This window comes from Oncorhynchus masou, unplaced genomic scaffold, assembly GCF_036934945.1.
Source record: "Oncorhynchus masou masou isolate Uvic2021 unplaced genomic scaffold, UVic_Omas_1.1 unplaced_scaffold_2551, whole genome shotgun sequence".
Taxonomy (NCBI): Eukaryota; Metazoa; Chordata; class Actinopteri; order Salmoniformes; family Salmonidae; genus Oncorhynchus; species Oncorhynchus masou.
In genome coordinates this window covers 3351-13521 of record NW_027008999.1, presented here as the reverse complement: position 1 = coordinate 13521, position 10171 = coordinate 3351, and the positions used below count along the sequence as shown (strand labels likewise).

Below are 10171 nucleotides of genomic sequence, written 5' to 3'. Positions count from 1 at the left end.
TACTACTGCTCTAATAACACTGACCAACCCAAGGTAATATACTACTGCTATAATAACACTGACCAACCCAAGGTAATATACTACTGCTCTAATAACACTGACCAACCCAAGGTAATACACTACTGCTCTAATAACACTGACCAACCCAAGGTAAAATACTACTGCTCTATTAACACTGACCACCAAGGTAATATACTACTGCGCTAATAACACTGACCAACTCAAGGTAATACACTACTGCTCTAATAACACTGACCAACCCAAGGTAATATACTACTGCTCTAATAACACTGACCACTCCAAGGTAATATACTACTGCTCTATTAACACTGACCAACCCAAGGTAATATACTACTGCTATAATAACACTGACCAACCCAAGGTAATATACTACTGCTCTAATAACACTGACCAACCCAAGGTAATACACTACTGCTCTAATAACACTGACCAACCCAAGGTAAAATACTACTGCTCTAATAACACTGACCAACCCAAGGTAATATACTACTGCTCTAAAAACACTGACCAACCCAAGGTAATATACTACTGCTCTAATAACACTGACCAACCCAAGGTAATATACTACTGCTCTAATAACACTGACCAACCCAAGGTAATATACTACTGCTATAATAACACTGACCAACCCAAGGTAATATACTACTGCTCTAATAACACTGACCAACCCAAGGTAATACACTACTGCTCTAATAACACTGACCAACCCAAGGTAAAATACTACTGCTCTAATAACACTGACCAACCCAAGGTAATATACTACTGCTCTAAAACCACTGACCAACCCAAGGTAATATACTACTGCTCTAATAACACTGACCAACCCAAGGTAATATACTACTGCTCTATTAACACTGACCACCAAGGTAATACACTACTGCGCTAATAACACTGACCAACTCAAGGTAATACACTACTGCTCTAATAACACTGACCCACCCAAGGTAATATACTACTGCTCTAATAACACTGACCACTCCAAGGTAATATACTACTGCTCTATTAACACTGACCACCAAGGTAATATACTACTGCTCTAATAACACTGACCAACCCAAGGTAATATACTACTGCTCTAATAACACTGACCACCAAGGTAATATACTACAGCTCTAATTACACTGACCAACCCAAGGTAATATACTACTGCTATAATAACACTGACCAACCCAAGGTAATACACTACTGCTATAATAACACTGACCAACCCAAGGTAATATACTACTGCTCTACTAACACTGACCACCAAGGTAATATACTACTGCTATAATAACACTGACCAACCCAAGGTAATATACTACTGCTATAATAACACTGACCAACCCAAGGTAATACACTACTGCTCTATTAACACTGACCACCCCAAGGTAATATACTACTGCTCTAATAACACTGACCACCCCAAGGTAATATACTACTGCTCTAATAACACTGACCACCAAGGTAATATACTACTACTCTAATAACACTGACCACCAAGGTAATATGCTACTGCTCTAATAACACGGACCACCCCAAGGTAATATATTACTGCTCTAATAACACTGACCAACCCAAGGTAATACACTACTGCTGTAACGGCGTTCTTTTGTTGTTGAAGGAGAGCCGGACCGAAATGCAGTGTGTAAGTTACTCATGTTTATTTAAAGAAGACAAAACGAACGAAATAACACGAATAACTAAATAAATACAAAAAAACAACTAACAGAACGAAACCTAATACAGCCTGACTGGTGCAACCTACACAGAGACAGGGACAATCACCCACGAAATGCAAAGCGAAATCAGGCTACCTAAATACCGTTCCCAATCAGCGACAACGAGAAGCACCTGACTCCGATTGAGAACCGCCTCAGGCAGCCAACCTAATTAACCACACACACACCCCTAATCAACTACAATCCCAAACACTACAAACCCCAAAACGAAAAATACAATACATAATAACCCCATGTCACACCCAGGGGCCTGTTGCACAAAAGTAGAATTAAGACATCCGGGATAAATGACTCAGCTGAGCTCAATGAAGCCAAAACATGTGCGTCCAGGCTTAATTGGTTGCACAAAGACCAAGCCAGGATGAGCAGACACGGATTCATTAAGCCAGGTGAAACCAATCCTGGATAGGTGCGCGCTCACGGCTCACTCAAATAGACCCCGCCACAGATCACAGATTAACTGATTTACCATGGCAACTAGAGCCGCGTACTTTTCCCCGTCGGAAGCACAAATCCTCATGGAGGCATACGAGGAGGTAAAAGATATAATTAAGAAGAAAGGCAACACCGCCACAGTGATAAAGCAAAGAGAAAAAGCGTGGCAAAGTATTGCAGACCGCCTGAATGCGTAAGTAGTGCACAATTACACACTCACCGCTCCGCTGAAACATCACAATTACAATTCAAATATTTAATTCACATCTCCAAAAATGCAGTTGTACTGTAATTATGAAACGGTTAAATTTTTAATTGAAATGCACTGCAGATATGAGTGAAATTGTGTAAAGTAACTCCATCACACTGTATAAAGCTATGATAAATTTTTTGATATTTTTACTGAAAACAAGACAAAAATACCAAGTAATTTTTTGCAGTGTGTGTGTGTGTGTGTGTGTGTGTGTGTGTGTGTGTGTGTAGATTAAACATGAACGGGCCAAAACGGACATGGCAGCTGGTCAAAATCAAATACAAGAACATTCTGCAGAATGGTATGGTCCCTGACTAATATTTAACAAAGGACAAGCATATATTGTACCCAGAAGGTGCCTGCTCACACATTGTCTGTACTGTTTTAGCAGTGAAAAAGAATACCCACCGACAAGGCACGGGTGGTGGGTCACCAAAGGCTGACCTTACCCCAGCAGAGGACATGGCCTTGGAGCTAAATAAAGGCAGGCCCGTCTTAGAGGGGATCCCTGGGGGGAAAGAGACGAGCATAGGTTCCTCCCAAGATGCCACCCGCTTCATTCAAGGTATGTCCTTCCATCTCTACATGGGATACAACCACATTCATATTGAATCAATTTGGACTGTCTGACTTTGGTTTACCTATTGCCTTGCAGTGTCTGGCAGCACTGTGTTCCTGTTAGAGCCACCAGCACAAGCACCAGACGATGCTGATCCAGTGAGTACTCCATCAAAGGCATACTGTAGGCCTGGCATGTCTTGTCTACTAGCTTCAATATGAATCCGATTAAATGTGATAGGGTGAAGGCCCCAGTGCAGCAGCAACAGCACATGATGGAGACGATGATGAGGAGGAGACCATCTCTCTGGATTCCAGAAGGCATGAGGTATCATGTTAAGACTGTGAAAGTACTATTTACTCTACAATGGTGAGGAGTCCTCATCAAAATCAAAAAATCTAATTTATTTTACAGGACCCAGATGCTATACAGTGGGAAAACCAGCCTGGCAACATAGTGCGTATTAATAAAAGGACACCACATCCTGCCAAAATCCAGCTGCGCTAATTGTATTGTGTTCACAGAGCTCACAAGCTATCAGAAAGTTGTATGGCAACCACCTCCGGCGCCAAATAGAACTGGCAGACATAGACATTCAGTACAAGAAGAAAAAGATGGAAAATCTTGCACTGGAGTCCGAAATAAAAAAGAGGACAATTAGGAAACTGGACCTTGAAATAAAAAAACTTGAGAGGGAGGTGAGATATGCCTTCAATGTACACTGTATGCTAACTGTAACACAAATGTATTAATCATTATTTTTCTTTCCTCCCCCAGCTCCAAGAAGATGACACAGCTCAAAATAAAAATTAGGTATATTCTCGTAAAGTCAAGTGAGCCATGACATATGAGCTCTTATTGTGAGCACACAGGACGGTGGCATCTTTCTAAGGTTTTTTTATTTTCCCAGCAATCAGTACAACCAAGTCATCGTTAAAAGCCATCACCCTCTTTTGCCCACCCCCCCAGCACCAAGTGTGGCCACTAGCCTATATGAAGGCCCAAAATTGTGTGTTCCTTTCTGCTCTGACAATGGCATGCCCATTCGTGCGAGATGTGGTGGATGAAGAAGCACTTGTGCTGAGGAGAGCCTTCAGACGAGAAAGGGTCTTCAGGGACCGGTTGGACCCACTGGCCTTCCCTGATGACCATCTATATGAAAGATACAGGTTTTCTGCAGATGGCATCAGGTATCTATGCAGACTACTGGGTCCCAGGATTAAGCACCGCACTGCACGGAGCCATGCACTGAGTGTGGAGCAAATGGTTTGTGTGGCCTTGCGCTTTTTGCTAGTGGAGCCTTCCTGTACTCAGTGGGGGATGCAGAACAGCTGAACAAGGCCACAATTTGCCGCACAATAAGGAGTGTGTGTCTGGCTATCAAAGCATTAGCAGATGTCTTCATCTCCTTCCCTGGCCACAGAAGACTCTGTGACATCAAAGAGGAGTTCTATAGGATTGCAGGTAAGAGGATCTACAAATTACAGGACAACTGTTAACACATAGTAGGATACTCATTACTTTGTGTGACAGGTTTCCCCAATGTCATTGGTGCAGTGGACTGCACACACATAAGGATAAAAGCCCCCTCAGGTGCCCATGAGGCCGATTTTGTGAATAGGAAATCCTTTCACAGCATTAATGTTCAGGTGAACATAACTTTTTGATATTGTCCATTGACGAACACTCTGCATTGCCAGTGATGTGCATTGATTGGTGTAATATTCCTCATCTTATGATTTCAGATGGTCTGCAATGCTGACTGTGTGATCAGCAATGTTGTGGCAAAATGGCCTGGCTCAGTCCATGACTCCAGAATCTTTCGGGCCTCTGAAATCTATCAGTGCCTATCACAAGGTAAGCCAGACAACCCCTATTTATAACCATCATGGCTGTGTCAAGAATATCACTGTGTTTATGAGGTAGTAATGATGAGATTTTGTGTTGACAGGTGAATTCTCTGGTGTGTTGCTGGGAGACAGGGGGTATGGCTGCCAGCCTTTTCTCCTGACACCTTTCACAGACCCCCAGGAAGCACAGCAGGCCTACAACCATGCCCATGCCAAACCAGGGCCAGAGTTGAAATGACCTTTGGCCTCCTGAAGGCACGCTTTCACTGCCTTCACAAATTAAGGGTCAGCCCTGTTAGGGCATGTGATATTACTGTGGCTTGTGCTGTCCTCCACAATGTGGCCTGCCTGAGGAAGGAGAGGGCCCCCAGAGTGCCACCAGCCATGGACTGGGACAATCCGGCAATCTTCCCTGATGACGACAGTGGTCGGCTGCTGAGGGACCAATATGTGTTGAATTATTTTAGTTCGTATGTGTGCTTTCAATTTTGGTTAAATATGTCCTGCGGTGGCAGAGGAATTTGGGTTTTTTTGGGTTCGTTTTTTGATAATTTGGCCTCTTATGATGTTTGTGCGGTATACTGTGTGTAATACAAGGCTGCAGGGAGGCTACTGCATCCATTCATTTGTCTGTTCAGTTGATGTGTATGGATTTGTCCTGCATTTATTTTAGTGTGCAGACATGCAGGGTGTGTTATATACAGACCTTTGAATGTGTATGTATCATTTTGTATAATATGCTTGGATTCTGTGCTTTCCATCTTGTAGAGTCACTGTGACTTCAGTTTCGAAAGGAGCTGATGGTTTACCTGCTTTGTTTTGTCCTTATTCAATAAAGGAACATAATGTTACACATTGTGTTTTTATATTCATATGGAATGTGTATTTGTTTATATGACAGAGTACTAGGGCCACACTGAAGAAAAAGGATAAAGTCATACATTTATGAGGCTGGTTCTTTCTGCAGAAAAGCTACATATTGTTTTTACAGTTTTGATACTTATGACAATGTGATACTTTATATTCTGGCACATCAGCATGTCTTTGTTTATGAAACCATACTGAAGTACAATTTCACGAAATGCCCCACATCTGTCATTTTAACAACTGTCCTCCTTTAAAACAACTGGTTACAATATTATGACTTGTGTTTTTTTCCCTCTGTGGCCCTAATATTCTATCATTTTATATATAGCCTTATAGTCTATGGGAAACTGTAAATTATCTAATGATAGCAACATCATCTAAAAATCATTTTTTATCCAAAATCATTGAAATTAATGATCACAAACGTTTAAATAATAACAGTGGGTCTAGTTATATGTGATAACAATGTATAGTGAGCAGTGAAATAACTATTGGTTTCCATTTGTGGTGACTGCTGAGTGACATTAGGGATGAGATTAAATAGATCCTGGAATTTAGCCTGGTCTGGAGCAGGCTAGCTCCACAGAATAAATCTCCATGGTAATTTATACCATAACATATCCTCCTGCCCCCTATCCATCTTTAGTGCAACCGGATTACGGATCAATTGAGCCAGGATCACCAAGATATCCTGGCTTAATCCCTTATCCTAGTTTTGTGCAACAGGCCCCTGGTCTGACTAACTAATAAACTAAAACACACAATACTAAGACCAAGGCGTGACAACTGCTCTAATAACACTGACCAACCCAAGGTAATATACTACTGCTCTAATAACACTGACCAACCCAAGGTAATATACTACTGCTATAATAACACTGACCAACCCAAGGTAATATACTACTGCTCTAATAACACTGACCAACCCAAGGTAATATACTACTGCTCTAATAACACTGACCAACCCAAGGTAATACACTACTGTTATAATAACACTGACCAACCCAAGGTAATATACCACTGTTATAATAACACTGACCAATCCAAGGTAATATACTACTGCTCTAATAACACTGACCAACCCAAGGTAATACACTACTGTTATAATAACACTGACCAACCCAAGGTAATATACTACTGCTCTAATAACACTGACCACAGTGTAAGGAGTAGGACTGATTCTCTGTGTTGTTCATACTCTAGGTTCTCCATACTCAACTGGTGAACCAACACTGACCACCGAGTAAGAGATGATAACTACTATGACAATAAGGGTCCAATTTTCAGTTCATTCAACCTCTATCCCTACAGGTTATTGTCATTGATGGTGGTATTCAACAAAGTTGAATTTTTTTTTATTTCACCTTTATTTAACCAGGTAGGCTAGTTGAGAACAAGTTCTCATTTGCAACTGCGACCTGGCCAAGATAAAGTATAGCAGTGTGAACAGACAACACAGAGTTACACATGGAGTAAACAATTAACAAGTCAATAACACAGTAGAAAAAACGGGGAGTCTATATACATTGTGTGCAAAAGGCATGAGGAGGTAGGCGAATAATTACAATTTTGCAGATTAACACTGGAGTGATAAATGATCAGATGGTCATGTACAGGTAGAGATATTGGTGTGCAAAAGAGCAGAAAAGTAAATAAATAAAAACAGTATGGGGATGAGGTAGGTGAAAATGGTTGGGCTATTTACCAATAGACTATGTACAGCTGCAGCGATCGGTTTTCTGCTCAGATAGCAGATGTTTGAAGTTGGTGAGGGAGATAAAAGTCTCCAACTTCAGGGATTTTTGCAATTTGTTCCAGTCACAGGCAGCAGAGTACTGGAACGAAAGGCGGCAAATGAGGTGTTGGCTTTAGGGATGATCAGTGAGATACACCTGCTGGAGCGCGTGCTACGGATGGGTGTTGCCATCGTGACCAGTGAAATGAGATAAGGCGGAGCTTTACCTAGCATGGACTTGTAGATGACCTGGAGCCAGTGGGTCTGGCGACGAATATGTAGCGAGGACCAGCCGACTAGAGCATACAAGTCGCAGTGGTGGGTAGTATAAGGTGCTTAGTGACAAAACGGATGGCACTGTGATAAACTGCATCCAGTTTGCTGAGTAGAGTGTTGGAAGCAATTTTGTAGATGACATCGACGAAGTCGAGGATCGGTAGGATAGTCAGTTTTACTAGGGTAAGTTTGGCGGCGTGAGTGAAGGAGGCTTTGTTGCGGAATAGAAAGCCGACTCTTGATTTGATTTTCGATTGGAGATGTTTGACATGAGTCTGGAAAGAGAGTTTACAGTCTAGCCAGACACCTAGGTACTTATAGATGTCCACATATTCAAGGTCGGAACCATCCAGGGTGGTGATTATAGTCGGGCATGCGGGTGCAGGCAGCGATCGGTTGAAAAGCATGCATTTGGTTTTACTAGCGTTTAAGAGCAGTTGGAGGCCACGGAAGGAGTGTTGTATGGCATTGAAGCTCGTTTGGAGGTTAGATAGCACAGTGTCCAAGGATGGGCCGGAAGTTTATAGAATGGTGTCGTCTGCCTAGAGGTGGATCAGGGAATCGCCCGCAGCAAGAGCAACATCATTGATATATACAGAGAAAAGAGTCGGCCTGAGAATTGAACCCTGTGGCACCCCCATAGAGACTGCCAGAGGACCGGACAGCATGCCCTCCGATTTGACACACTGAACTCTGTCTGCAAAGTAATTGGTGAACCAGGCAAGGCAGTCATCCGAAAAACCGAGGCTACTGAGTCTGCCGATAAGAGTATGGTGATTGACAGAGTCGAAAGCCTTGTCAAGGTCGATGAAGACGGCTGCACAGTACTGTCTTTTATCGATGGCGGTTATGATATCGTTTAGTACCTTGAGTGTGGCTGAGGTGCACCCGTGACCGGCTCGGAAACCAGATTGCACAGCGGAGAAGGTACGGTGGGATTCGAGATGGTCAGTGACCTGTTTGTTGACTTGGCTTTCGAAGACCTTAGATAGGCAGGGCAGGATGGATATAGGTCTGTAACTGTTTGGGTCCAGGGTGTCTCCCCCTTTGAAGAGGGGGATGACTGCGGCAGCTTTCAATCCTTGGGGATCTCAGACGATATGAAAGAGAGGTTGAACAGGCTGGTAATAGGGGTTGCGACAACGGCGGCGGTTAGTTTCAGAAATAGAGGGTCCAGATTGTCAAGCCCAGCTGATTTGTACGGGTCCAGGTTTTGCAGCTCTTTCAGAACATCTGCTATCTGGATTTGGGTAAAGGAGGACCTGGAGAGGCTTGGGCGAGGAGCAGCGGGGGGGGGGGGGGGGGCTGTTGGCCGAGGTTGGAGTAGCCAGGCGGAAGGCATGGCCAGCCGTTGAGAAATGCTTGTTGAAGTTTTCGATAATCATGGATTTATCGGTGGTGACTGTGTTACCTAGCCTCAGTGCAGTCGGCAGCTGGGAGGAGGTGCTCTTGTTCTCCATGGACCTCACAGTGTCCCAGAACTTTTTGGAGTTGGAGCTACAGGATGCAAACTTCTGCCTGAAGAAGCTGGCCTTAGCTTTCCTGACTGACTGCGTGTATTGGTTCCTGACTTCCCTGAACAGTTGCATATCGCGGGGACTATTCAATGCTATTGCAGTACGCCACAGGATGTTTTTGTGCTGGTCAAGGGCAGTCAGGTCTGGAGTGAACCAAGGGCTGTATCTGTTCTTAGTTCTGCATTTTTTGAACGGAGCATGCTTATCTAAAATGGTGAGGAAGTTACTTTTAAAGAATGACCAGGCATCCTCAACTGACGGGATGAGGTCAATGTCCTTCCAGGATACCCGGGCCAGGTCGATTAGAAAGGCCTGCTCACAGAAGTGTTTTAGGGAGCGTTTGACAGTGATGAGGGGTGGTCGTTTGACTGCGGCTCCGTAGCAGATACAGGCAATGAGGTAGTGATCGCTGAGATCCTGGTTGAAGACAGCTGAGGTGTATTTGGAGGGCCAGTTGGTCAGGATGACGTCTATGAGGGTGCCCTTGTTTACAGAGTTAGGGTTGTACCTGGTGGGTTCCTTGATGATTTGTGTGAGATTGAAGGCATCTAGCTTAGATTGTAGGACTGCTGGGGGTTGAGCATATCCCAGTTTAGGTCACCTAACAGAACAAACTCTGAAGCTAGATGGGGGCGATCAATTCACAAATGGTGTCCAGGGCACAGCTGGGAGCTGAGGGGGTTCGGTAGCAGGCGGCAACAGTGAGAGACTTATTTCTGGAGAGAGTAATTTTCAAAATTAGTAGTTCGAACTGTTTGGGTATGGACCTGGAAAGTATGACATTACTTTGCAGGCTATCTCTGCAGTAGACTGCAACTCCTCCCCCTTTGGCAGTTCTATCTTGACGGAAGATGTTATAGTTGGGTATGGAAATCTCAGAATTTTTGGTGGCCTTCCTGAGCCAGGATTCAGACACGGCAAGGACATCAGGGTTAGCAGA

The 10171-nt window shown here is 43.6% G+C and overlaps 1 protein-coding gene across 3 annotated transcripts; it reads left to right on the top strand.

Moving 5' to 3' along the window:
• Positions 1–2211: 2211 nt before the first annotated feature.
• LOC135533644 (uncharacterized) lies at positions 2212–4386 on the top strand. 3 transcript variants are annotated; one of them, XM_064960938.1, is made up of 9 exons: positions 2213–2367; positions 2658–2728; positions 2816–2992; positions 3083–3144; positions 3227–3313; positions 3401–3442; positions 3511–3684; positions 3764–3799; positions 3897–4384. In XM_064960938.1, exons 1-8 carry the CDS (start codon positions 2258–2260, stop codon positions 3797–3799), a joined length of 759 nt encoding a protein of 252 aa, XP_064817010.1. In that variant the 5' UTR covers positions 2213–2257; the 3' UTR covers positions 3897–4384. The 3 variants fall into 3 exon arrangements, with proteins under 3 accessions (XP_064817012.1, XP_064817010.1, XP_064817011.1); XM_064960940.1 differs by having other exon boundaries at positions 2212–2728; positions 3764–4386; XM_064960939.1 differs by lacking the exon at positions 3401–3442 and having other exon boundaries at positions 3764–4386.
• Positions 4387–10171: the final 5785 nt, after the last annotated feature.